The sequence below is a fragment of the Dendronephthya gigantea genome, unplaced genomic scaffold, assembly GCF_004324835.1.
Source record: "Dendronephthya gigantea isolate DGI-Jeju-01 unplaced genomic scaffold, DenGig_1.0 000043F, whole genome shotgun sequence".
Lineage (NCBI taxonomy): Eukaryota > Metazoa > Cnidaria > Anthozoa > Malacalcyonacea > Nephtheidae > Dendronephthya > Dendronephthya gigantea.
This window is the reverse complement of record NW_021163053.1, coordinates 1,174,356-1,201,920: the sequence shown is the minus strand read 5'-3', so window position 1 is coordinate 1,201,920 and position 27,565 is coordinate 1,174,356. Positions and strand designations below refer to the sequence as shown.

Below are 27,565 nucleotides of genomic sequence, written 5' to 3'. Positions count from 1 at the left end.
CTCCGTATGAAGCTGACAAAGTTCCTGGAGTGCAAATGAGAGAAGAAATTATCAAAGTTGGCAAGCTTGATGTTACTGACTACGAGAAAACCCAAAAGGATTCAGAAAGAACTTACGTTGAGCGGTTGAGAAAAGACCAGAAGGTAAGTTGATGGAGAAACCAGAATTGTTAAAAACTCTATCATAGGTAGTTCTTGACCTTGAGAACATATTGTATCTTACAGCCCAGATATGATAAGAAAAAGGAAAAAAGAATTGATCATTATCGTCCGCAAGGCGAAGAATTTGACAAAGCCTATACCTACGACTAAATCTCGAACAGATGACACTGAAATCACTCAGCAACGCGTAACTGCTGAGAAGATTACTGTCAGCAGAGAAGATATAACTCAAATAGAGGAAACAGAAAAACCACGATATCCCAAAGATCTTGATATTGGACGTATTGTGATTGAAGAAGCTCCAGAGAAAAAGAAGAAATATTGAAACGTGACGTTGTTAGGAGAGATGAGGTGAAGCCAAGACGTGAGGATATGAAAACTCCGTATGAAGCTGAAAAAGTTCCTGGAGTGCAAATGAGAGAAGAAATTATCAAAGTTGGAAAGCTTGATGTTACTGACTACGAGAAAACCCAAAAGGATTCAGAAAGAACTTACGTTGAGCGGTTGAGAAAAGACCAGAAGGTAAGTTGATGGAAAAACCAGAATTGTTAAAAACTCCATCATAGGCCGTTCTTGATCTTGAAAACATATTGTATCTTACAGCCCAGATATGATAAGAAAAAGGAAGAAAGAATTGATCATTATCGTCCGCAAGGCGAAGAATTTGACAAAGCCTATACCTACGACTACAAATCTCGAACAGATGACACTGAAATCACTCAGCAACGCGTAACTGCTGAGAAGATTACTGTCAGCAGAGAAGATATAACTCAAATAGAGGAAACAGAAAAACCACGATATCCCAAAGATCTTGATATTGGACGTATTGTGATTGAAGAAGCTCCAGAAGAAACAGAAGAAATATTGAAACGTGACGTTGTTAGGAGAGATGAGGTGAAGCCAAGACGTGAGGATATGAAAACTCCGTATGAAGCTGAAAAAGTTCCTGGAGTGCAAATGAGAGAAGAAATTATCAAAGTTGGAAAGCTTGATGTTATGACTACGAGAAAACCCAAAAGGATTCAGAAAGAACTTACGTTGAGCGGTTGAGAAAAGACCAGAAGGTAAGTTGATGAAAAACCAGAATTGTTAAAAACTCATCATAGGCCGTTCTTGATCTTGAAAACATATTGTATCTTACAGCCCAGATATGATAAGAAAAAGGAAGAAAGAATTGATCATTATCGTCCGCAAGGCGAAGAATTTGACAAAGCCTATACCTACGACTACAAATCTCGAACAGATGACACTGAAATGACTCAGCAACGCGTAACTGCTGAGAAGATTACTGTCAGCAGAGAAGATATAACTCAAATAGAGGAAACAGAAAAACCACGATATCCCAAAGATCTTGATATTGGACGTATTGTGATTGAAGAAGCTCCAGAAGAAAAAGAAGAAATATTGAAACGTGACGTTGTTAGGAGAGATGAGGTGAAGCCAAGACGTGAGGATATGAAAACTCCGTATGAAGCTGAAAAAGTTCCTGGAGTGCAAATGAGAGAAGAAATTATCAAAGTTGGAAAGCTTGATGTTACTGACTACGAGAAAACCCAAAAGGATTCAGAAAGAACTTACGTTGAGCGGTTGAGAAAAGACCAGAAGGTAAGTTGATGGAAAAACCAGAATTGTTAAAAACTCCATCATAGGCCGTTCTTGATCTTGAAAACATATTGTATCTTACAGCCCAGATATGATAAGAAAAAGGAATTCGAAGAAAGAATTGATCATTATCGTCCGAAAGGCGAAGAATTTGACAAAGCCTATACCTACGACTACAAATCTCGAACAGATGACACTGAAATCACTCAGCAACGCGTAACTGCTGAGAAGATTACTGTCAGCAGAGAAGATATAACTCAAATAGAGGAAACAGAAAAACCACGATATCCCAAAGATCTTGATATTGGACGTATTGTGATTGAAGAAGCTCCAGAGGAAAAAGAAGAAATATTGAAACGTGACGTTGTTAAGAGAGATGAGGTGAAGCCAAGGCGTGAGGATATGAAAACTCCGTATGAAGCTGAAAAAGTTCCTGGAGTGCAAATGAGAGAAGAAATTATCAAAGTTGGCAAGCTTGATGTTACTAATTACGAGAAAACCCAAAAGGATTCAGAAAGAACTTACGTTGAGCGATTGAGAAAAGACCAGAAGGTAAGTTAATGCAAAAACCAAAATTGTTAAAAACTCTATCATAGGTCGTTCTTGATTTTAAAAACATATTGTATCTTACAGCCCAGATATGATAAAAAAAAGGAAGAAAGAATTGATCATTATCGTCCGCAAGGCGAAGAATTTGACAAAGCCTATACCTACGACTACAAATCTCGAACAGATGACACTGAAATGACTCAGCAACGCGTAACTGCTGAGAAGATTACTGTCAGCAGAGAAGATATAACTCAAATAGAGGAAACAGAAAAACCACGATATCCCAAAGATCTTGATATTGGACGTATTGTGATTGAAGAAGCTCCAGAAGAAAAAGAAATATTGAAACGTGACGTTGTTAGGAGAGATGAGGTGAAGCCAAGACGTGAGGATATGAAAACTCCGTATGAAGCTGAAAAAGTTCCTGGAGTGCAAATGAGAGAAGAAATTATCAAAGTTGGAAAGCTTGATGTTACTGACTACGAGAAAACCCAAAAGGATTCAGAAAGAACTTACGTTGAGCGGTTGAGAAAAGACCAGAAGGTAAGTTGATGGAAAAACCAGAATTGTTAAAAACTCCATCATAGGCCGTTCTTGATCTTGAAAACATATTGTATCTTACAGCCCAGATATGATAAGAAAAAGGAATTCGAAGAAAGAATTGATCATTATCGTCCGCAAGGCGAAGAATTTGACAAAGCCTATACCTACGACTACAAATCTCGAACAGATGACACTGAAATCACTCAGCAACGCGTAACTGCTGAGAAGATTACTGTCAGCAGAGAAGATATAACTCAAATAGAGGAAACAGAAAAACCACGATATCCCAAAGATCTTGATATTGGACGTATTGTGATTGAAGAAGCTCCAGAGGAAAAAGAAGAAATATTGAAACGTGACGTTGTTAGGAGAGACGAGGTGAAGCCAAGACGTGAGGATATGAAAACTCCGTATGAAGCTGAAAAAGTTCCTGGAGTGCAAATGAGAGAAGAAATTATCAAAGTTGGCAAGCTTGATGTTACTGACTACGAGAAAACCCAAAAGGATTCAGAAAGAACTTACGTTGAGCGGTTGAGAAAAGACCAGAAGGTAAGTTGATGGAAAAACCAGAATTGTTAAAAACTCTATCATAGGCCGTTCTTGATCTTGAAAACATATTGTATCTTACAGCCCAGATATGATAAGAAAAAGGAAGAAAGAATTGATCATTATCGTCCGCAAGGCGAAGAATTTGACAAAGCCTACCTACGACTACAAATCTCGAACAGATGACACTGAAATCACTCAGCAACGCGTAACTGCTGAGAAGATTACTGTCAGCAGAGATATAACTCAAATAGAGGAAACAGAAAAACCACGATATCCCAAAGATCTTGATATTGGACGTATTGTGATTGAAGAAGCTCCAGAAAAAAAGAAGAAATATTGAAACGTGACGTTGTTAGGAGAGATGAAGTGAAGCCAAGACGTGAGGATATGAAAACTCCGTATGAAGCTGAAAAAGTTCCTGGAGTGCAAATGAGAGAAGAAATTATCAAAGTTGGCAAGCTTGATGTTACTGACTACGAGAAAACCCAAAAGGATTCAGAAAGAACTTACGTTGAGCGGTTGAGAAAAGACCAGAAGGTAAGTTGATGGAAAAACCAGAATTGTTAAAAACTCTATCATAGGCCGTTCTTGATCTTGAAAACATATTGTATCTTACAGCCCAGATATGATAAGAAAAAGGAAGAAAGAATTGATCATTATCGTCCGCAAGGCGAAGAATTTGACAAAGCCTATACTTACCACTACAAATCTCGAACGGACGACACTGAAATCACTCAGAAACGCGTAACTGCTGAGAAGATTACTGTCAGCAGGGAGGATATAACTCAAATAGAGGAAACAGAAAAACCACGATATCCCAAAGATTTTGATATTGGACGTATTGTGATTGAAGAAGCTCCAGAAAAAAAAGAAGAAATATTGAAACGTGACGTTGTTAGGAGAGATGAAGTGACGCCAAGACGTGAGGATATGAAAACTCCGTATGAAGCTGAAAAAGTTCCTGGAGTGCAAATGAGAGAAGAAATTATCAAAGTTGGCAAGCTTGATGTTACTGACTACGAGAAAACCCAAAAGGATTCAGAAAGAACTTACGTTGAGCGGTTGAGAAAAGACCAGAAGGTAAGTTGATGGAAAAACCAGAATTGTTAAAAACTCCATCATAGGCCGTTCTTGATCTTAAAAACATATCGTATCTTACAGCCCAGATATGATAAGAAAAAGGAAGAAAGAATTGATCATTATCGTCCGCAAGGCGAAGAATTTGACAAAGCCTATACCTACGACTACAAATCTCGAACAGATGACACTGAAATCACTCAGCAACGCGTAACTGCTGAGAAGATTACTGTCAGCAGAGAAGATATAACTCAAATAGAGGAAACAGAAAAACCACGATATCCCAAAGATCTTGATATTGGACGTATTGTGATTGAAGAAGCTCCAGAGAAAAAAGAAGAAATATTGAAACGTGACGTTGTTAGGAGAGATGAGGTGAAGCCGAGACAAGAGGATATGAAAACTCCGTATGAAGCTGAAAAAGTTCCTGGAGTGCAAATGAGAGAAGAAATTATCAAAGTTGGCAAGTTCGATGTTACTGACTACGAGAAAACACAAAAGGATTTAGAAAGAACTTACGTTGAGCGGTTGAGAAAAGACCAGAAGGTAAGTAATAAGAAAACGAGAATTGTTAAAAACTCTATCATAGGCCGTTCTTGATCTTGAAAACATATTGTATCTTACAGCCCAGATATGATAAGAAAAAGGAAGAAAGAATTGATCATTATCGTCCGCAAGGCGAAGAATTTGACAAAGCCTATACCTACGACTACAAATCTCGAACAGATGAAACTGAAATCACTCACCAACGCGTAACTGCTGAGAAGATTACTGTCAGCAGAGAAGATAGAACTCAAATAGAGGAAACAGAAAAACCACGATATCCCAAAGATCTTGATATTGGACGTATTGTGATTGAAGAAGCTCCAGAGGAAAAAGAAGAAATATTGAAACGTGACGTTGTTAAGAGAGATGACGTGAAGCCAAGGCGTGAGGATATGAAAACTCCGTATAAAGCTGAAAAAGTTCCTGGAGTGCAAATGAGAGAAGAAATTATCAAAGTTGGCAAGCTTGATGTTACTGACTACGAGAAAACCCAAAAGGATTCAGAAAGAACTTACGTTGAGCGGTTGAGAAAAGACCAGAAGGTAAGTTGATGCAGAAACCAGAATTGTTAAAAACTCTATCATAGGTAGTTCTTGACCTTGAGAACATATTGCATCTTACAGCCCAGATATGATAAGAAAAAGGAAGAAAGAATTGATCATTATCGTCCGCAAGGCGAAGAATTTGACAAAGCCTATACCTACGACTACAAATCTCGAACAGATGACACTGAAATCACTCAGCAACGGGTAACTGCTGAGAAGATTACTGTCAGCAGAGAAGATAGAACTCAAATAGAGGAAACAGAAAAACCACGATATCCCAAAGATCTTGATATTGGACGTATTGTGATTGAAGAAGCTCCAGAGGAAAAAGAAGAAATATTGAAACGTGACGTTGTTACGAGAGATGAGGTGAAGCCAAGACGTGAGGATATGAAAACTCCGTATGAAGCTGAAAAAGTTCCTGGAGTGCAAATGAGAGAAGAAATTATCAGAGTTGGCAAGCTTGATGTTACTGAGTACGAGAAAACACAAAAGGATTCAGAAAGAACTTACGTTGAGCGGTTGAGAAAAGACCAGAAGGTAAGTTGATGGAAAAACCAGAATTGTTAAAAACTCTATCATAGGCCGTTATTGATCTAAAAACATTTCTATCTTACAGCCCAATATGAAAGAAAAAGGAAGAAAGAATTGATCATTATCGTCCGCAAGGCGAAGAATTTGACAAACCCTATACCTACGATTACAAATCTCGAACAGATGACACTGAAATCACTCAGCAACGCGTAACTGCTGAGAAGATAACTGTCAGCAGAGAAGATAGAACTCAAATAGAGGAAACAGAAAAACCACGATATCCCAAAGATCTTGATATTGGACGTATTGTGATTGAAGAAGCTCCAGAGAAAAAAGAAGGAATATTGAAACGTGACGTTGTTAGGAGAGATGAGGTGAAGCCAAGACGTGAGGATATGAAAACTCCGTATGAAGCTGAAAAAGTTCCTGGAGTGCAAATGAGAGAAGAAATTATCAAAGTTGGCAAGCTTGATGTTACTGACTACGAGAAAACCCAAAAGGATTCAGAAAGAACTTACGTTGAGCGGTTGAGAAAGACCAGAAGGTAAGTTGATGGAAAAACCAGAATTGTTAAAACTGTATCATAGAGTCGTTCTTGATCTTGAAAACATATTGTATCTTACAGCCCAGATTGATAAGAAAAAAGGAAGAAAGAATTGATCATTATCGTCCGCAAGGCGAAGAATTTGACAAAGCCTATACCTACGACTACAAATCTCGAACGGACGACACTGAAATCGCTCAGAAAAGCGTAACTGCTGAGAAGATTACTGTCAGCAGAGAAGATAGAACTCAAAAAGAGGAAACAGAAAAACCACGATATCCCAAAGATCTTGATATTGGACGTATTGTGATTGAAGAAGCTCCAGAGGAAAAAGAAGAAATATTGAAACGTGACGTTGTTAGGAGAGATGAGGTGAAGCCAAGACGTGAGGATATGAAAACTCCGTATGAAGCTGAAAAAGTTCCTGGAGTGCAAATGAGAGAAGAAATTATCAAAGTTGGCAAGCTTGATGTTACCGACTACGAGAAAACCCAAAAGGATTTAGAAAGAACTTACGTTGAGCGGTTGAGAAAAGACCAGAAGGTAAGTTGATGGAAAAACCAGAATTGTTAAAAAGTCTATCATAGGTCGTTCTTGATCTTGAAAACATATCGTATCTTACAGCCCAGATATGATAAGAAAAAGGAAGAAAGAATTGATCATTATCGTCCGCAAGGCGAAGAATTTGACAAAGCCTATACCTACGACTACAAATCTCGAACAGATGACACTGAAATCACTCAGCAGCAACGCGTAACTGCTGAGAAGATTACTGTCAGCAGAGAAGATATGACTCAAATAGAGGAAACAGAAAAACCACGATATCCTAAAGATCTTGATATTGGACGTATTGTGATTGAAGAAGCTCCAGAGGAAAAAGAAGAAATATTGAAACGTGACGTTGTTAGGACAGATGAGGTGAAGCCAAGACGTGAGGATATGAAAACTCCGTATCCAGCTCAAAAAGTTCCTGGAGTGCAAGTTAAAGAAGAGGTTATCAAAATTGGCAAGCTTGATGTCACCGACTACGAAAGAACGAGAAAAGATGAGATACAAATAGTTGAAAGTCCACGAAAGGCACGTTTAAAAACCGTCCAAACCTCGGGGCAATTTATGTCATTGTCTAACATACACCGTTGCTCATTACGATTACGTGTCTTACTTTGATTTTACGCCGCCATATTCCGATACTGATTCCAACATTTCAATTTTTATCATAGAAATAGATAGGGGAAGATAAATTTATAAAATACAAGATATATAATGTTTCCCACTCTCTTTGTAGGTAAGAAAAGACTTGAAACCCGGTAAAAGTACCGTTGAATTATCTCAAGTGAGTGATATAGATTTTGAAAAGTTGTCAGAGTTTAAGCCTTGTGCGGATGAAATTCCTCGTCAACAGGTGACAACCGAAAGAGTTGTTGTAAGTAGAAGGGATCTTAAACCATCAGAGAAACCAGAGAAACCTAAGTATAAGAAAGATCCGGAAATTGGACGCATTGTGATTGAAGAGATTCCTGAAAAGAAGAAACTCGAGAACGGGAGATTGTTCAGAAGGAGCCAGTCGACCCAAAGAAAATCGACATGACAGTACGTAGACGTGAAGTTGATGAACGACCAAAGACCTATGCTAAAAGAGATGTTAAAGTTGGTAAACTTGATATGACCGAGTTGGAGCGGGAAACTATTGAATTAAGTCGACCATACGAAAGAATAACAAAACCTATTGATAGAGAATCTGAGGTGAGAGAAGTTCATTTCTTTATAGGAATGTACTCGAATTCTTTTGCCCATTAACGCCCTTGACATATAAGTTCTCTAAACTGTTATATGAAATATTTGACACCTGATTATATTTTGTCACAGTTAAGGGGTAAAAAACCAAAGAAAGAGAAAATTGATCAATATCGTCCGCAAGGCGAAGAATTTGACAAAGCCTATACCTACGACTACAAATCTCGAACAGATGACACTGAAATCACTCAGCAACGGGTAACTGCTGAGAAGATTACTGTCAGCAGAGAAGATAGAACTCAAATAGAGGAAACGGAAAAACCACGATATCCCAAAGATCTTGATATTGGACGTATTGTGATTAAAGAAGCTCCAGAGGAAAAAGAAGAAATATTGAAACGTGACGTTGTTAGGAGAGATGAGGTGAAGCCAAGACGTGAGGATATGAAAACTCCGTATGAAGCTGAAAAAGTTCCTGGAGTGCAAATGAGAGAAGAAATTATCAAAGTTGGCAAGCTTGATGTTACTGAGTACGAGAAAACACAAAAGGATTCAGAAAGAACTTACGTTGAGCGGTTGAGAAAAGACCAGAAGGTAAGTTGATGGAAAAACCAGAATTGTTAAAAACTCTATCATAGAGTCGTTCTTGATCTTGAAAACATATTGTATCTTACAGCCCAAATATGATAAGAAAAAGGAAGAAAGAATTGATCATTATCGTCCACAAGGCGAAGAATTTGACAAAGCCTATACCTACGACTACAAATCTCGAACAGATGACACTGAAATCACTCAGCAACGCGTAACTGCTGAGAAGATTACTGTCAGCAGAGAAGATAGAACTCAAATAGAGGAAACAGAAAAACCACGATATCCCAAAGATCTTGATATTGGACGTATTGTGATTGAAGAAGCTCCAGAGGAAAAAGAAGAAATATTGAAACGTGAGGTTGTTAGGAGAGATGAGGTGAAGCCAAGACGTGAGGATATGAAAACTACATATGAGGCTGAAAAAGTTCCTGGAGTGCAAATGAGAAAGAAATTATCAAAGTTGGCAAGCTTGATGTTACTGACTACGAGAAAACACAAAAGGATTCAGAAAGAACTTACGTTGAGCGGTTGAGAAAAGACCAGAAGGTAAGTTGATGAAAAAACCATAATTGTTAAAAACTCTATCATAGAGTCCTTCTTGATCTTGAAAACATTTTGTATCTTACAGCCCAGATATGATAAGAAAAAGGAAGAAAGAATTGATCATTATCGTCCGCAAGGCGAAGAATTTGACAAAGCCTATACCTACGACTACAAATCTCGAAAAGATGACAGTGAAATCACTCAGCAACGCGTAACTGCTGAGAAGATTACTGTCAGCACAGAAGATAGAACTCAAATAGAGGAAACAGAAAAACCACGATATCCTAAAGATCTTGATATTGGACGTATTGTGATTGAAGAAGCTCCAGAGGAAAAAGAAGAGATATTGAAACGTGACGTTGTTAGGAGAGATGAGGTGAAGCCAAGACGTGAGGATATGAAAACTCCGTATCAAGCTCAAAAAGTTCCTGGAGTGCAAGTTAAAGAAGAGGTTATCAAAATTGGCAAGCTTGATGTCACCGACTACGAAAGAACGAGAAAAGATGAGATACAAATAGTTGAAAGTCCACGAAAGGCACGTTTAAAAACCGTCCAAACCTCGGGGCAATTTATGTCATTGTCTAACATACACCGTTGCTCATTATGATTACGTGTCTTACATTGATTTTACGCCGCCATATTCCGATACTGATTCCAACATTTCAATTTTTATCATAGAAATAGATAGAGAAAGATAAATTTATAAAATACAAGATATATAATGTTTCCCACTCTCTTTGTAGGTAAGAAAAGACTTGAAACCCGGTAAAAGTACCGTTGAATTATCTCAAGTGAGTGATGTAGATTTTGAAAAGTTGTCAGAGTTTAAGCCTTGTGCGGATGAAATTCCTCGTCAACAGGTGGCAACCGAAAGAGTTGTTGTAAGTAGAAGGGATCTTAAACCATCAGAGAAACCAGAGAAACCTAAGTATAAGAAAGATCCGGATATTGGACGCATTGTGATTGAAGAGATTCCTGAAAAGGAAGAAACTCGAGAACGGGAGATTGTTCAGAAGGAGCCAGTCGACCCAAAGAAAATCGACATGACAGTACGTAGACGTGAAGTTGATGAACGACCAAAGACCTATGCTAAAAGAGATGTTAAAGTTGGTAAACTTGATATGATCGAGTTGGAGCGGGAAACTATTGAATTAAGTCGACCATACGAAAGAATAACAAAACCTATTGATAGAGAATCTGAGGTGAGAGAAGTTCATTTCTTTATAGGAATGTACTCGAATTCTTTTGCCCATTAACGCCCTTGACATATAAGTTCTCTAAACTGCTATATGAAATATTTGACACCTGATTATATTTTGTCACAGTTGAGGGGTAAAAAACCAAAGAAAGAGAAAATTGATCAATATCGTCCGCAAGGCGAAGAATTTGACAAAGCCTATACCTACGACTACAAATCTCGAACAGATGACACTGAAATCACTCAGCAACGGGTAACTGCTGAGAAGATTACTGTCAGCAGAGAAGATAGAACTCAAATAGAGGAAACAGAAAAACCACGATATCCCAAAGATCTTGATATTGGACGTATTGTGATTGAAGAAGCTCCAGAGGAAAAAGAAGAAATATTGAAACGTGACGTTGTTAGGAGAGATGAGGTGAAGCCAAGACGTGAGGATATGAAAACTCCGTATGAAGCTGAAAAAGTTCCTGGAGTGCAAATGAGAGAAGAAATTATCAGAGTTGGCAAGCTTGATGTTACTGAGTACGAGAAAACACAAAAGGATTCAGAAAGAACTTACGTTGAGCGGTTGAGAAAAGACCAGAAGGTAAGTTGATGGAAAAACCAGAATTGTTAAAAACTCTATCATAGGCCGTTATTGATCTAAAAAACATTTCTATCTTACAGCCCAAATATGAAAAGAAAAAGGAAGAAAGAATTGATCATTATCGTCCGCAAGGCGAAGAATTTGACAAAGCCTATACCTACGACTACAAATCTCGAACAGATGACACTGAAATCACTCAGCAACGCGTAACTGCTGAGAAGATTACTGTCAGCAGAGAAGATATGACTCAAATAGAGGAAACAGAAAAACCACGATATCCTAAAGATCTTGATATTGGACGTATTGTGATTGAAGAAGCTCCAGAGGAAAAAGAAGAAATATTGAAACGTGACGTTGTTAGGACAGATGAGGTGAAGCCAAGACGTGAGGATATGAAAACTCCGTATCCAGCTCAAAAAGTTCCTGGAGTGCAAGTTAAAGAAGAGGTTATCAAAATTGGCAAGCTTGATGTCACCGACTACGAAAGAACGAGAAAAGATGAGATACAAATAGTTGAAAGTCCACGAAAGGCACGTTTAAAAACCGTCCAAACCTCGGGGCAATTTATGTCATTGTCTAACATACACCGTTGCTCATTACGATTACGTGTCTTACTTTGATTTTACGCCGCCATATTCCGATACTGATTCCAACATTTCAATTTTTATCATAGAAATAGATAGGGGAAGATAAATTTATAAAATACAAGATATATAATGTTTCCCACTCTCTTTGTAGGTAAGAAAAGACTTGAAACCCGGTAAAAGTACCGTTGAATTATCTCAAGTGAGTGATATAGATTTTGAAAAGTTGTCAGAGTTTAAGCCTTGTGCGGATGAAATTCCTCGTCAACAGGTGACAACCGAAAGAGTTGTTGTAAGTAGAAGGGATCTTAAACCATCAGAGAAACCAGAGAAACCTAAGTATAAGAAAGATCCGGAAATTGGACGCATTGTGATTGAAGAGATTCCTGAAAAAGAAGAAACTCGAGAACGGGAGATTGTTCAGAAGGAGCCAGTCGACCCAAAGAAAATCGACATGACAGTACGTAGACGTGAAGTTGATGAACGACCAAAGACCTATGCTAAAAGAGATGTTAAAGTTGGTAAACTTGATATGACCGAGTTGGAGCGGGAAACTATTGAATTAAGTCGACCATACGAAAGAATAACAAAACCTATTGATAGAGAATCTGAGGTGAGAGAAGTTCATTTCTTTATAGGAATGTACTCGAATTCTTTTGCCCATTAACGCCCTTGACATATAAGTTCTCTAAACTGTATATGAAATATTTGACACCTGATTATATTTTGTCACAGTTAAGGGGTAAAAAACCAAAGAAAGAGAAAATTGATCAATATCGTCCGCAAGGCGAAGAATTTGACAAAGCCTATACCTACGACTACAAATCTCGAACAGATGACACTGAAATCACTCAGCAACGGGTAACTGCTGAGAAGATTACTGTCAGCAGAGAAGATAGAACTCAAATAGAGGAAACGGAAAAACCACGATATCCCAAAGATCTTGATATTGGACGTATTGTGATTAAAGAAGCTCCAGAGGAAAAAGAAGAAATATTGAAACGTGACGTTGTTAGGAGAGATGAGGTGAAGCCAAGACGTGAGGATATGAAAACTCCGTATGAAGCTGAAAAAGTTCCTGGAGTGCAAATGAGAGAAGAAATTATCAAAGTTGGCAAGCTTGATGTTACTGAGTACGAGAAAACACAAAAGGATTCAGAAAGAACTTACGTTGAGCGGTTGAGAAAAGACCAGAAGGTAAGTTGATGGAAAAACCAGAATTGTTAAAAACTCTATCATAGAGTCGTTCTTGATCTTGAAAACATATTGTATCTTACAGCCCAAATATGATAAGAAAAAGGAAGAAAGAATTGATCATTATCGTCCACAAGGCGAAGAATTTGACAAAGCCTATACCTACGACTACAAATCTCGAACAGATGACACTGAAATCACTCAGCAACGCGTAACTGCTGAGAAGATTACTGTCAGCAGAGAAGATAGAACTCAAATAGAGGAAACAGAAAAACCACGATATCCCAAAGATCTTGATATTGGACGTATTGTGATTGAAGAAGCTCCAGAGGAAAAAGAAGAAATATTGAAACGTGAGGTTGTTAGGAGAGATGAGGTGAAGCCAAGACGTGAGGATATGAAAACTACATATGAGGCTGAAAAAGTTCCTGGAGTGCAAATGAGAAAAGAAATTATCAAAGTTGGCAAGCTTGATGTTACTGACTACGAGAAAACACAAAAGGATTCAGAAAGAACTTACGTTGAGCGGTTGAGAAAAGACCAGAAGGTAAGTTGATGAAAAAACCATAATTGTTAAAAACTCTATCATAGAGTCCTTCTTGATCTTGAAAACATTTGTATCTTACAGCCCAGATATGATAAGAAAAAGGAAGAAAGAATTGATCATTATCGTCCGCAAGGCGAAGAATTTGACAAAGCCTATACCTACGACTACAAATCTCGAAAAGATGACAGTGAAATCACTCAGCAACGCGTAACTGCTGAGAAGATTACTGTCAGCACAGAAGATAGAACTCAAATAGAGGAAACAGAAAAACCACGATATCCTAAAGATCTGATATTGGACGTATTGTGATTGAAGAAGCTCCAGAGGAAAAAGAAGAGATATTGAAACGTGACGTTGTTAGGAGAGATGAGGTGAAGCCAAGACGTGAGGATATGAAAACTCCGTATCAAGCTCAAAAAGTTCCTGGAGTGCAAGTTAAAGAAGAGGTTATCAAAATTGGCAAGCTTGATGTCACCGACTACGAAAGAACGAGAAAAGATGAGATACAAATAGTTGAAAGTCCACGAAAGGCACGTTTAAAAACCGTCCAAACCTCGGGGCAATTTATGTCATTGTCTAACATACACCGTTGCTCATTATGATTACGTGTCTTACATTGATTTTACGCCGCCATATTCCGATACTGATTCCAACATTTCAATTTTTATCATAGAAATAGATAGAGAAAGATAAATTTATAAAATACAAGATATATAATGTTTCCCACTCTCTTTGTAGGTAAAAAGACTTGAAACCCGGTAAAAGTACCGTTGAATTATCTCAAGTGAGTGATGTAGATTTTGAAAAGTTGTCAGAGTTTAAGCCTTGTGCGGATGAAATTCCTCGTCAACAGGTGGCAACCGAAAGAGTTGTTGTAAGTAGAAGGGATCTTAAACCATCAGAGAAACCAGAGAAACCTAAGTATAAGAAAGATCCGGATATTGGACGCATTGTGATTGAAGAGATTCCTGAAAAGGAAGAAACTCGAGAACGGGAGATTGTTCAGAAGGAGCCAGTCGACCCAAAGAAAATCGACATGACAGTACGTAGACGTGAAGTTGATGAACGACCAAAGACCTATGCTAAAAGAGATGTTAAAGTTGGTAAACTTGATATGATCGAGTTGGAGCGGGAAACTATTGAATTAAGTCGACCATACGAAAGAATAACAAAACCTATTGATAGAGAATCTGAGGTGAGAGAAGTTCATTTCTTTATAGGAATGTACTCGAATTCTTTTGCCCATTAACGCCCTTGACATATAAGTTCTCTAAACTGCTATATGAAATATTTGACACCTGATTATATTTTGTCACAGTTGAGGGGTAAAAAACCAAAGAAAGAGAAAATTGATCAATATCGTCCGCAAGGCGAAGAATTTGACAAAGCCTATACCTACGACTACAAATCTCGAACAGATGACACTGAAATCACTCAGCAACGGGTAACTGCTGAGAAGATTACTGTCAGCAGAGAAGATAGAACTCAAATAGAGGAAACAGAAAAACCACGATATCCCAAAGATCTTGATATTGGACGTATTGTGATTGAAGAAGCTCCAGAGGAAAAAGAAGAAATATTGAAACGTGACGTTGTTAGGAGAGATGAGGTGAAGCCAAGACGTGAGGATATGAAAACTCCGTATGAAGCTGAAAAAGTTCCTGGAGTGCAAATGAGAGAAGAAATTATCAGAGTTGGCAAGCTTGATGTTACTGAGTACGAGAAAACACAAAAGGATTCAGAAAGAACTTACGTTGAGCGGTTGAGAAAAGACCAGAAGGTAAGTTGATGGAAAAACCAGAATTGTTAAAAACTCTATCATAGGCCGTTATTGATCTAAAAAACATTTCTATCTTACAGCCCAAATATGAAAAGAAAAAGGAAGAAAGAATTGATCATTATCGTCCGCAAGGCGAAGAATTTGACAAAGCCTATACCTACGACTACAAATCTCGAACAGATGACACTGAAATCACTCAGCAACGCGTAACTGCTGAGAAGATAACTGTCAGCAGAGAAGATAGAACTCAAATAGAGGAAACAGAAAAACCACGATATCCCAAAGATCTTGATATTGGACGTATTGTGATTGAAGAAGCTCCAGAGGAAAAAGAAGGAATATTGAAACGTGACGTTGTTAGGAGAGATGAGGTGAAGCCAAGACGTGAGGATATGAAAACTCCGTATGAAGCTGAAAAAGTTCCTGGAGTGCAAATGAGAGAAGAAATTATCAAAGTTGGCAAGCTTGATGTTACTGACTACGAGAAAACCCAAAAGGATTCAGAAAGAACTTACGTTGAGCGGTTGAGAAAAGACCAGAAGGTAAGTTGATGGAAAAACCAGAATTGTTAAAAACTCTATCATAGAGTCGTTCTTGATCTTGAAAACATATTGTATCTTACAGCCCAGATATGATAAGAAAAAGGAAGAAAGAATTGATCATTATCGTCCGCAAGGCGAAGAATTTGACAAAGCCTATACCTACGACTACAAATCTCGAACGGACGACACTGAAATCGCTCAGAAAAGCGTAACTGCTGAGAAGATTACTGTCAGCAGAGAAGATAGAACTCAAATAGAGGAAACAGAAAAACCACGATATCCCAAAGATCTTGATATTGGACGTATTGTGATTGAAGAAGCTCCAGAGGAAAAAGAAAAAATATTGAAACGTGACGTTGTTAGGAGAGATGAGGTGAAGCCAAGACGTGAGGATATGAAAACTCCGTATGAAGCTGAAAATGTTCCTGGAGTGCAAATGAGAGAAGAAATTATCAAAGTTGGCAAGCTTGATGTTACCGACTACGAGAAAACACAAAAGGATTTAGAAAGAACTTACGTTGAGCGGTTGAGAAAAGACCAGAAGGTAAGTTGATGGAAAAACCAGAATTGTTAAAAACTCTATCATAGGTCGTTCTTGATCTTGAAAACATATCGTATCTTACAGCCCAGATATGATAAGAAAAAGGAAGAAAGAATTGATCATTATCGTCCGCAAGGCGAAGAATTTGACAAAGCCTATACCTACGACTACAAATCTCGAACAGATGACACTGAAATCACTCAGCAACGCGTAACTGCTGAGAAGATTACTGTCAGCAGAGAAGATATGACTCAAATAGAGGAAACAGAAAAACCACGATATCCTAAAGATCTTGATATTGGACGTATTGTGATTGAAGAAGCTCCAGAGGAAAAAGAAGAAATATTGAAACGTGACGTTGTTAGGACAGATGAGGTGAAGCCAAGACGTGAGGATATGAAAACTCCGTATCAAGCTCAAAAAGTTCCTGGAGTGCAAGTTAAAGAAGAGGTTATCAAAATTGGCAAGCTTGATGTCACCGACTACGAAAGAACGAGAAAAGATGAGATACAAATAGTTGAAAGTCCACGAAAGGCACGTTTAAAAACCGTCCAAACCTCGGGGCAATTTATGTCATTGTCTAACATACACCGTTGCTCATTATGATTACGTGTCTTACATTGATTTTACGCCGCCATATTCCGATACTGATTCCAACATTTCAAGTTTTATCATAGAAATAGATAGAGGAAGATAAATTTATAAAATACAAGATATATAATGTTTCTCACTCTCTTTGTAGGTAAGAAAAGACTTGAAACCCAGCGAAAGTACCGTTGAATTATCTCAAGTGAGTGATGTAGATTTTGAAAAGTTGTCAGAGTTTAAGCCTTGTGCGGATGAAATTCCTCGTCAACAGGTGACAACCGAAAGAGTTGTTGTAAGTAGAAGGGATCTTAAACCATCAGAGAAACCAGAGAAACCTAAGTATAAGAAAGATCCGGATATTGGACGCATTGTGATTGAAGAAATTCCTGAAAAGGAAGAAACTCGAGAACGGGAGATTGTTCAGAAGGAGCCAGTCGACCCAAAGAAAATCGACATGACAGTGCGTAGACGTGAAGTTGATGAACGACCAAAGACCTATGCCAAAAGAGATGTTAAAGTTGGTAAACTTGATATGACCGAGTTGGAGCGGGAAACTATTGAATTAAGTCGACCATACGAAAGAATAAAAAAACCCATTGACAGGGAATGTGAGGTGAGAGAAGTTCATTTCTTTATAGGAATGTACTCGAATTATTTTGCCCATTAACGCCCTTGACATATACGTTCTCTAAACTGTTAGATGAAATATTTGACACCTGATTGTATTTTGTCACAGTTGATGGGTAAAAAACCAAAGAAAGAGAAAATTGATCAATATCGTCCGCAAGGCGAAGAATTTGACAAAGCCTATACCTACGACTACAAATCTCGAACAGATGACACTGAAATCACTCAGCAACGCGTAACTGCTGAGAAGATTACTGTCAGCAGAAAAGATAGAACTCAAATAGAGGAAACAGAAAAACCTCGATATCCTAAACATCTTGATATTGGACGCATTGTGATTGAAGAAGCTCCAGAGGAAAAAGAAGAAATATTGAAACGTGACGTTGTTAGGAGGGATGAGGTGAAGCCAAGACGTGAGGATATGAAAACTCCGTATGAAGCTGAAAAAGTTCCTGGAGTGCAAATGAGAGAAGAAGTTATCAAAGTTGGCAAGTTTGATGTAACCGACTACGAGAAAACACTAAAGGATTCGGAGAAAACTGATATTGAGCGGTTATGGAAAGGACAAAAGGTAGATTAGTTTTCCTCGAACGTAATAATTAGTTTTTATGAGTCATTAATGTCTTGGCGAAATGATGGCAGTATCTTGAAAGCATGGTCACATATAGTAATTACCCGAGTTCGTGCTATCACGAACAATAGTATGTTTGGATAGTTGCAAGTGCCTTTCTCCAACGTCAGTATGAAAACATTGTAACGTCAAGAACCTACACGAAAGCCAGTAATAAACACGAACGCCCCCAGAACACCCTGTCTCTTTATTGGTACACGGAACACAATCAGGCAAATCTGAATCACATTCATTGATACGTTTCTGTTACCACAACTGTCATTGCAATTTTATATTTTTCGCTGTAGCCAAAAGAAAAGCCAGACACTCAAACGACACGTCATAGAATCGAAGATGTAAGTTACGATAGAGACAGACCATACGACCGTAGATCTGCACGCTATGATGATACCAGATTCTATCATAAAGAAATGGACGAAAGAACAGTTAAAGTTCGTCGAGATGACGAAGCATACCGAGATGGTATACAGCGTGAGAAATATCCCGAAGATAAAGAGGTTATGTCCGAGGAAAAAATCCAGCTAGATATGCCAGGAGATATCTATCGAAAATTGGTAGAACAACCACGAATTACGGAAGTAGCGACTATGCAGTACGACGTTGAAGACGTTGGAAAATCCGACATTAGAGAGTTTGAAAAAAGAGTAGAACCGAAGACTTCCATACAGACAGACAGATTCAGAGAACCGCAAGAGGTTTGTTCATAAAAACGATATAAAAAATTTTTTCATCTTCACATTACATCTTTCGGACGTCTTTATTGGAACCGTATATTTGTTTGACACAATCGAAAATCTTATAATTTAAGGCAAGAAAGGATGAAAAACCAAAGGAGGAAAGGATTGACCATTATCGTCCGCAAGGTGAAGAGTTTGACAAAGCCTACACCTACGACTATAAATCTCGTACAGATGACACTGAAATTCCTGAACAGCAAGTAACCTCAGAGAAAATAACTGTCAGTAGAAGAGATATAACCCGTATGGAAAGGATTGAAGAAACAAGATACCCGAAAGATCTTAATATTGGACGTATTGTGATTGAAGAAACTCCTGAGGAAGAAGAAGAAATATCGAAACGTGACGTTGTCAAGAGGGAGGAAGTGAAACCAAGACGTGACGACGTACAGACAAAGGCTGCCAGAAAGCAAATGAAAGAAGATGTAGTTACATCCAGTAGACTGGATCCAAACAACTACACGATAACAGAGACACAGCCTGGAAAAGAAATGACTATTTATACTGAAAGATTAGGACAAGATCGCAAGGTAATGCAAGTCCTATCAGAATAACAATCCACTTTGATGCGTATTGACTGCACAAAAAAACGATAAACATCAGGATTTGTTGTTAGCGCTAAACAACGAGATGGGGTGTATCTCGTTAATACTTTTGCAGAAACTATTCTACACATTAAATCAAAGGTAATCAAACATAATCTTTTTCTTGCAAAGGGGGACAAAAGACCAAAGGAAGATAGTATCGCCCATTATCGTCCACAAGGGGAGGAATTTGACAAAGCCTATACCTATGACTACAAATCCCGAACAGATGACACTGGTGTAACTCAGCAACAAGTATCCTCAAAAAGAATAACCGTCAGCAGAGAAGATATCACTCGTTTGGAGAAAACTGAAGAACCAAAATATCCTAAAGATCATCATATTGGACGTATTGTTATTGAGGAAATTCCTGAAGAGAAGGAAGAACTTACTAAAGGTGAGCCTAGACGAAGAGACAAGGTTAGGCCAAGAAGTGAAGAGATAAAAACACGTTTTGAAGTTGAAAGAGGCGCAAGACCGCAAATGAGAGAAGACGTTATTAAAGTCGGTAAGATTGATGTCACTGACTACGAGAAAACACAAAGAGAAGTTGAACGAGTTGAAGAAAGAATTGGCTCAACGGATCGTAAGGTAATTTGATGAACTGACATAAACGCATTTGCACAGCCAGCTTTATATTTTAGAGGTGCCAATGTCGGTTTTTATGCCTGTAAACATAACCAATGTTTGAAGATAAAAATTTGCATTGCCTCTACGTATATATTGCACTAGTCTTGGTAGGCCAGTGTTTAAACGATCTCTTATTAAAATTGATATTCCGTCAAACTATAATGATCCTCCAACATTCAATTTATTACATAAACTTACTATTACGGAATCTACATGTCGATATGTCTTCTCTCTTACCAGCCAAGAAAGGAAAAATCATTTGATCCAAAAACGAAAGAAAGTTACTTTGATGAAACATGTGATGCAAGAAAGCCAGACGAACAAAGGCCTCGTTATGACGAAACTGAAATAACTAAAGGAAAGTTCGGAACAGAGAAGGTCAGTGTAATAAGAGCATACGATGATGGAAAAGTAGACAGAATGGAAAGACAGAAGTCGCCAAGAGATCATGAAGTTGGTCGCATTCTCATTGAAGAAACAGTCGAAGAAGTACCTAAAGAGTCGAGACAAATAACTGACAAATCTCAAGAAGAAACTACAACCTTCCGTAAATCTGCAACGGATATTCAAAGAAAAGGTGTGAAAGATATTAAGGAAACGCACATTTACAAAGAAGAAAAACGATTTGGGCCACGAGGACCTGAAGAGCAGTTCCTACCGGAGACAGAAAGACTGGATCATGTGAGAAAGGTAAGGTTGGCTGTAAGAAAAAAATGTTCAAAATGTACTTTCCTTATTAAGCGTGTTAGTTTCGTTTGACTATATTTCCACCTCTCAATATTCTCTAATCTGTGGACAGTAAAGATTTCGTTTTTCGTCAGTTTCTATTTCTTCACTATGAGAGACTCTAAATGGTGCTACTTAGCATAAAATAATTTTATATATTCTATTTTAAGGTTCGTAAAGATGAGACATCTGACGGTACATCTTTTGATCGTCGCGTTCTTGAGGATCTCGATTCACTGTCTCGAAAAGATCCGAAGACCTTTACAGATGATCCATTTGAACAAATGGAACATTTTCCAACTGAACGAATCAGTGTTAGCAGGAAAGATATTGCCAGGACAGAAGAACCAGAAAAACGAAGACTCCCGAAAGATCTCGACATCGGACGTATTGTGATTGAAGAAATTCCTGAGAAAGAAAAACTCCCAAAACGAGACGAACAACAAAGAGACCGCTCAAAACCAACGAAGAGGGGGGCAGTAGAAAAGAAAGAAATAACAAAAATGCCAAGAAAGGAAGTCGTAGAACACGATCCAAAGTTATACAAGGGAAATACACCACTGATTATGAAGAACGCCCTTGGGAAAGACGGTCAGTGGATGAAAGAGTTACAACATATACCGAGAGATTACGTCAGGTAATAAATATGGCAGTTGGCTGACTAGATGAGCGTAAAAGAAGAGATCCGTAAGATGCGGAAAAGAAGAAGTACATCTTAGATTATAATTTTACGGCCCGTTTTCACTAACTCTACGATTTTGGATGTTAATTTCGCCCTTTGATTTCGCCTCATCGCCCCTTGCATTTGTTTGCAAGTATAAACGATGCTTTATATAATCCTAAACTAAGAATCATAAGCACTAAGAATTAAAACATCGTTCACACGAGACCTAGCAAATTCAGAACCGTGCTCTAACTTGTCTGACTGCCTCCTCTGTATCGCATCTTCACAATGTGAATCAATGATCTAATGAATAAACTATTCTTTAGCCAAAACAAGATGACAAGCCAGACAGACGTGATACGGTTCCAAATTATATCGAAGACACAACTTACCTGAAGGAGATTCGTGGTCATCGCGAGCCAGGACGAGATGAACCTCTCGTAACCCAAATATCAACAGAAAAGGTATCCTTTAGCAGAACTGATGGAATCTCAAGAGAAGAGGCTAAACGCCATGATCATCCAAGAGAACAGCAAATTGGTCGCATTGTCATTGATGAAATTCAAGAGGAACCTGAAAGAATTGCAGAACATAAAAAAGTAAGGAACATCATGAAATAAATAACACTTGTTTTTGAAAACCTACTATTTATTTTTGAATAACCATTAAAATCTTTTAGAAAAAAAAACCGGTAGCAAAAGTAACTTACTAATAGGCTTACGGGCAGTTACTGCAGCTACTATAAAATGCACTTGCGAAAAACTGCGATTATATCTAATCACAATTCGTACAATCTTTTGACGGAGCCAGAAAGAAAAAAAACGTTGCCTAATCATTGGTTCCTGCCGGTGCTTCCGCTAAAATGCTTTTATAGACTATTCGACCATGTTGATGTTTTACAAAGCAAAATATGGTTAACCGGATGCAAGAGAAACATCTGAATCATAATCTATATTTTCAGGTGAGAAAAGAAGATCAACCCATGAAACGACAACCATGTCATCTTGAAGTGGAGGATGTTGAAACATTTGATCGACGATATGGCACAGAACCCCAAGAAGATGAAACTCCTCGTAAGCATGTATCTAGTGACAGAGTAACCATCCCCAAGTACGATGCTACCAAACAAGAGAAAACAGAAAGACGGAAACATCCTAAGGATGTTAACATTGGTCGCATTGTGATTGAAGAAGTACCAGAAGAAAAGGAACGCACGCTAATAAAAGAACCCCGAGATACCCAAGTAATGATTTCTCGGAAAGAAGTAAAGGATATCCTCAAAGCCACGAGATGAAACAATCAGGGTTGGTAAACTCGACTTGCGTGATGTTGAAAAAGAGATCTTGGAATCCAGGAAAACAAAGGAAACATTGATAACGCATTCAGAGCGAATAGATCACAGTCGCAAGTTCGTGACAGACCAACACATTGCGGAAGATACTAAGATTGATATCATTGACGAAAGGATGCAGATGGATACACGACCAAAAGATCAAATTAATATCGGCACTCAAAAGGCAACAGAACCTCGTTTGATAACAGATAAGATTGACGGAGGACAGATAATTGACGAAAAACCTGAAGAAAAGAAAATATTTGATCCATCATTGGGTAAGGTTCCCTAAGGCTTTTTTATGTCTAACTTGATTTTTGTCTTCGGATGGTTTTACGAGCAAGATTGACTAGTATGGTTACAGGTTTATTTGAATGCTAAAATTTAAATCAAATATCTTAATAAAGGTCTGGATGCTCCTCGTGGACACGAGTTTGTCACGGATTCTGTTTGGGAAGAAAGCATTAAACCCTTAGAGGAATATCCCAAGGAACCAGAACAAACCGAAAAAAAAGATGTGAAGTCAGAAGCTATCACTATAACCAAAGATGACCGTTCTAAAGTCCAAGAAAACGTCCGTGTATCTTTACAGAAAATGGAGGCGCACGAGAAAAAGGAGGATGTTAAAGTCCGAAGATTCAAAATAGACGAGTCGCGTGACGTTCATGGTGTAAAGAAACTCAAGGAATCTGTGAAAGAAAAACAGAGTAAGGAGAGACCTCAAAAAGCAGAACAAAAGCAGAGAGGAAAACGGGAGGAAAAACCAAGCAGAAAACCAGAGGAAACGAAGCAAGCCAAGCCAAAAGATTTAATCGAAAAGCAAACACAAACAAAGGAAAGAATTGACGAGCGTGACAAGAAAATAGCGTATTATGAAAAGAAGGAAAGAGAACGGTTACAACGAGCACACGAGAAAAGACGATATAAAGAAGAAAGATATCATATGAAAAAAGCTTCATCAGATCCATGGATCCATACCAGAAGACATGAACAACAAGCACCGACTGAAATAACTGCGACACAAGAGATTCGCGAAGACCCGCGAAGGTAGTGTGTTATCGATGATACATACTATATAAAATTTACTAATAAATTATTACATGTTGCACGAAATTCTTTGTAACATGAATATTAGAAAATATTCAGAAACCATAAATAATTTTCATGTTCTCTTCGTCTATTTTAATAGCAGCTATTTTGATGGAAGATACGAAACAGAAGTTCGTGGAAGGTCGGCGACTCTACCTTGGATTGAAATTCGCAAACGAACCGAAGCCGAGAAAGAACGAAGTTTAGTAAGCAGAAAGAGTCGCCATGGCTACCAGTTAACACAAGAATCCACAGGGCGAGATCGTCTCCTTCTTTTAAAAATACCACAGAAGATGTTCATCTCCATGCAAAATGGCGAGCAAAGCAAGGTAAAAGAGATAGATATTCCATGGATGGAGATAGAAGCAACTCCGGATCATGACAGCGAGGCATTACCGTGGGTGGAACTGGAAGCTCATGATCCAAAAACGGGAAGAGATCGTCTCATCATGTTGAAAATACCCAGAGATATGGTCCTCAAAACATCCAAATCATCCAGGAGTTCAGAGCGTGAAATACAACTTCGCTGGAATGATGTCACCAAGTATTTTGAAGAGACTGGTCAAATTCCTCTTGGTTCGTCCGTGCGTATGCGACTTAAACACGAACCTACTGTTAGTATCACGTTACCACGAGAGGCAAACACCAGTCGTTACCAGTCAACCTCGCAGCGCACAGTCTCTCACGAAGGATTACCCACAATTCGCCTGATGATGCCTAAAAAATTTTATGCAACAGGATCATGGCAGGATGGACCGCTGATCAATTACAATCCTGATCGGCGCATCAAGTTGCGAGTCAACCAACAATCTAACTCGAAAACCGTTAATGAAGACGTGCGCACAATTCGTTTGAATGAATACGACAGGAAGACCAATTACACGCCAGTAGCGTTAACACGTGATTCGCCTCGTCGTGTTTTATTGGCTGATGGCACAACTTGGAAACGACTGGATGTTAGTGATCTCCGAGAATTAGACGAAGAGACTGGTCAGTGCAATCCTAGTCGATTCCGTAATGCTTACGAAATTGGAAAAGAATCAGAAGCCCATAGTTTTCCAGATCTGCGTAAGTTCTCTAAAGAAAATGGCGGAACAAGTCGCGAAAATCCGAAAATATTCAGCTTCTTTATTCATGGCAACAGTGACAAAAGGTGATTGGTATAATTTGGAAAGTGTGACTATGAGCATACATCGTCTTTTATGCGTCTTAAAGCCTATTTTGTTTTTTAATCGTACATCATTTACCATGGCATGGCGTATGCATGACTATGGTAGAGTGTTTTAAAAGTTTAGCACATTTATCTAGATAATAACGTATATATATAGATTAAACACATTATATCATACATAACCATATATTTGCCGATTATACAGATTTGTCAGGATTGCGGTGCAACAAACGTTTTACCAATATGAATTAGTACGAATCTGTAATTAACTAAAGAGTGATTATTTAAAAGTAGATAAAGGATAAAATACACCAATAAAAAACAAAAATATTTATGAGTGCGTGATATGAGGACAACGACAAGTTATAGCAGTGTGGATTATGACTTTTTTATGGGATATATCGTGTGTATTACAGGGCATAATGTTATATTTGATGTATTAGAATAAATATTTGGTTTCTAATTAAAGTTTATATCGTACGTTTGGTTGATCTGTTTTCCAAAAAAAGGGAACTTGTGAAATTAAAACAAGATAAATGCGACAGGTAATATTTCGGACCAGGTGCATGACCATTCTAAAAACATAACAATAACTTTGATATTCAAGTGTTTGTTTCATTATAGACTTGAATTAGCTTGGACGATTGTATAGCGTAATTTTATACCGACCTTGCACGATTTTTATTGTTCATTTCATACCGTTCGTGCCGTTCTAAAACAGCTACAGAACCACTTCTACCAAACACACCTCTTCGAGACATTTTTAGGTTTTAACAAGAATGATCAATGTCTACATGTATGATGAATACTGAATATGCCATGCTGTCCCAATATATACTCTTGTCTAGTTTATGATAACAAACTGACAACAATCCTCGGATGCATAGTTATCACTTAATTCACTCACTCATATGCATATACCAATTATTGCAGTTTTAGGTAAAAAAATTTTTAAAAAAAAATAGATAAAAAAATTTTTCTTCCAGAACATTTCAGCAATGAAGCCTGGCTTCATGTAAAAGCAGTAATTATATTAACTGAGTTAAAGTTACTCTCACGCACTTCAAAGACGTGTGGGTTTGAGGAGATGATCAATATATTAGTTTAATTCAAACTTCGAGCAACGGTGATATATAGATACTGATTTAATCACGAGCACATATGCATAAACTACAGGAGTCAAGGATCCAGACTGTTGACATTGTAGAACATAACGTCGGGTCAAATCGACCAAAATGAGATTATGATGCTGAACCATCTATAAAAATCAATACAATTTAACCAAATTTTCTTGTGACTGTAGACATTTTTTGAAAAGTATTTCCGCTTATTTGAAAATCGCCTCGCGAGAACAGAGAGATAATTATCAGGCCGCTAGCTTGTTTCTCATGTAAAACAAACTCCCAGTACACAAAGTATGCTGAATATGCATGTGAATATTCACGAAGACAGTCTCCAGCAGAGAGTGCAGTAAACAGAAATAACGTTAAAACTATCAAACTTTCTCTAATATCAACTTCAAGATTGGAGACTGTATGGACAATAGCACTTTTCAAAAATCCTAGTCAACTAATAGCCTATATTTGACAAGTAGAGTTAGCTAATTTGTTTCGAGTTCGCGTTTCTGTTGCTTTCCTTTCAAACCTTTTGCTTTGTTGTGGAATGGTAATTCGTTTCGCATGATTGTCACTGATATGCAGCGTAATTACAACACAGCGCATTCCAGATTCTGCGAGTCCAAACAAGCGGCATGAACATGTAATGCTATGTAAACCACAACCAATTTTGTCGAATAACATTCAATCATTCTATACCACTGTTTAAAAAGCTACCCGAATGAAGGATACTAATGGTGTCTTAAATTAAGTGACTCTCAAGAGGGTTGAACGAATGACAAGTGTCGCTCTAATGGCTAATTCGTAATTCATCAACTCTTTGTAAGTAAAGACGTTATAAAGTAAAATAGAAACCCAATAATTTTCATTTTTAACTGTCTAATAAAATGATATAGTAATGTCAACTTGACTTGAACGCTCAAACTTTCATTTCAATGAAACAAATACTGTAGTGGATGTAAAGTTTTTGAAATGCAATTATGATTTCCCCGATAAACCCCGATAGGAATGTAGTTCGCACAAACCATTAGTATTACTATTATTATAATATATACTGCTTATATAGAATATTAATTTAGTTACAGAATATGTTTGCCCTCAGAAAACCATTGGCAATGGAGCCGTATCTTAATTCATATATATCTGTATACACACCTAATATAAACTTGTTCTCCAT

General features: G+C 37.9%; 6 protein-coding genes across 12 annotated transcripts in view; all 6 read left to right on the top strand.

Moving 5' to 3' along the window:
* The first annotated feature begins 1,163 nt into the window (after nt 1–1,163).
* LOC114527318 (glutactin-like) lies at nt 1,164–3,587 on the top strand. Its single transcript, XM_028548979.1, has 6 exons — nt 1,164–1,225; nt 1,305–1,766; nt 1,848–2,315; nt 2,397–2,855; nt 2,937–3,404; nt 3,486–3,587. Exons 2-6 carry the CDS (start codon nt 1,416–1,418, stop codon nt 3,585–3,587), a joined length of 1,848 nt encoding a protein of 615 aa, XP_028404780.1. The 5' UTR covers nt 1,164–1,225; nt 1,305–1,415.
* A 77-nt stretch (nt 3,588–3,664) lies between these two features.
* LOC114527317 (trichohyalin-like) lies at nt 3,665–8,238 on the top strand. Its single transcript, XM_028548978.1, has 7 exons — nt 3,665–3,941; nt 4,023–4,484; nt 4,566–5,027; nt 5,108–5,569; nt 5,651–6,112; nt 7,275–7,727; nt 7,936–8,238. The coding sequence occupies exons 1-7, from the start codon at nt 3,792–3,794 to the stop codon at nt 8,236–8,238; spliced, it is 2,754 nt and encodes a 917-aa protein (XP_028404779.1). The 5' UTR covers nt 3,665–3,791.
* On the top strand, nt 8,235–13,939 carry LOC114527316 (trichohyalin-like). The gene is made up of 12 exons (XM_028548977.1): nt 8,235–8,393; nt 8,517–8,978; nt 9,061–9,351; nt 9,420–9,521; nt 9,604–10,053; nt 10,262–10,720; nt 10,844–11,305; nt 11,386–11,835; nt 12,044–12,502; nt 12,625–13,086; nt 13,169–13,630; nt 13,712–13,939. The coding sequence occupies exons 1-12, from the start codon at nt 8,235–8,237 to the stop codon at nt 13,937–13,939; spliced, it is 4,446 nt and encodes a 1,481-aa protein (XP_028404778.1).
* A 441-nt stretch (nt 13,940–14,380) lies between these two features.
* Nucleotides 14,381–23,131, top strand: LOC114527119 (trichohyalin-like). The gene is made up of 14 exons (XM_028548736.1): nt 14,381–14,825; nt 14,949–15,410; nt 15,491–15,952; nt 16,035–16,496; nt 16,578–17,027; nt 17,236–17,694; nt 17,818–18,279; nt 18,627–19,034; nt 19,148–19,606; nt 19,793–20,251; nt 20,531–20,980; nt 21,187–21,653; nt 22,007–22,279; nt 22,642–23,131. The coding sequence occupies exons 1-13, from the start codon at nt 14,667–14,669 to the stop codon at nt 22,074–22,076; spliced, it is 5,229 nt and encodes a 1,742-aa protein (XP_028404537.1). The 5' UTR covers nt 14,381–14,666; the 3' UTR covers nt 22,077–22,279; nt 22,642–23,131.
* Nucleotides 22,663–25,259, top strand: LOC114527315 (titin-like). Its single transcript, XM_028548976.1, has 4 exons — nt 22,663–22,872; nt 22,964–23,291; nt 23,421–24,060; nt 24,203–25,259. Exons 1-4 carry the CDS (start codon nt 22,663–22,665, stop codon nt 25,257–25,259), a joined length of 2,235 nt encoding a protein of 744 aa, XP_028404777.1.
* Nucleotides 25,260–26,976: 1,717 nt separating this feature from the next.
* LOC114527110 (titin-like) overlaps nt 26,977–27,565 on the top strand; it is a 28,689-nt gene continuing 28,100 nt past the window's right edge. For all 7 annotated transcript variants that reach the window (XM_028548719.1, XM_028548720.1, XM_028548717.1 and 4 more), the window contains exon 1: nt 26,977–27,210. The gene's annotated coding sequence lies outside the window, so the exon portion shown is untranslated. The remainder of the gene's footprint in view (nt 27,211–27,565) is intronic.

Coding starts and splice junctions, on each gene's coding strand:
- LOC114527318 (XM_028548979.1), top strand. CDS start 1,416: ATGACTCAGCAACGCGTAACTGCTGAGAAGATTACTGTCAGCAGAGAA. Junction 2,316..2,396: donor GATTGAGAAAAGACCAGAAG/GTAAGTTAATGC, acceptor TGTATCTTACAG/CCCAGATATGATAAAAAAAA. Junction 2,856..2,936: donor GGTTGAGAAAAGACCAGAAG/GTAAGTTGATGG, acceptor TGTATCTTACAG/CCCAGATATGATAAGAAAAA.
- LOC114527317 (XM_028548978.1), top strand. CDS start 3,792: ATGAAAACTCCGTATGAAGCTGAAAAAGTTCCTGGAGTGCAAATGAGA. Junction 4,485..4,565: donor GGTTGAGAAAAGACCAGAAG/GTAAGTTGATGG, acceptor CGTATCTTACAG/CCCAGATATGATAAGAAAAA. Junction 7,728..7,935: donor TAGTTGAAAGTCCACGAAAG/GCACGTTTAAAA, acceptor CTCTCTTTGTAG/GTAAGAAAAGACTTGAAACC.
- LOC114527316 (XM_028548977.1), top strand. CDS start 8,235: ATGACAGTACGTAGACGTGAAGTTGATGAACGACCAAAGACCTATGCT. Junction 8,394..8,516: donor CTATTGATAGAGAATCTGAG/GTGAGAGAAGTT, acceptor ATTTTGTCACAG/TTAAGGGGTAAAAAACCAAA. Junction 11,836..12,043: donor TAGTTGAAAGTCCACGAAAG/GCACGTTTAAAA, acceptor CTCTCTTTGTAG/GTAAGAAAAGACTTGAAACC.
- LOC114527119 (XM_028548736.1), top strand. CDS start 14,667: ATGACAGTACGTAGACGTGAAGTTGATGAACGACCAAAGACCTATGCT. Junction 19,035..19,147: donor GATTCAGAGAACCGCAAGAG/GTTTGTTCATAA, acceptor TTATAATTTAAG/GCAAGAAAGGATGAAAAACC. Junction 19,607..19,792: donor GATTAGGACAAGATCGCAAG/GTAATGCAAGTC, acceptor TTTCTTGCAAAG/GGGGACAAAAGACCAAAGGA.
- LOC114527315 (XM_028548976.1), top strand. CDS start 22,663: ATGAAACGACAACCATGTCATCTTGAAGTGGAGGATGTTGAAACATTT. Junction 22,873..22,963: donor GTCGCATTGTGATTGAAGAA/GTACCAGAAGAA, acceptor ATATCCTCAAAG/CCACGAGATGAAACAATCAG. Junction 24,061..24,202: donor ATTCGCGAAGACCCGCGAAG/GTAGTGTGTTAT, acceptor CTATTTTAATAG/CAGCTATTTTGATGGAAGAT.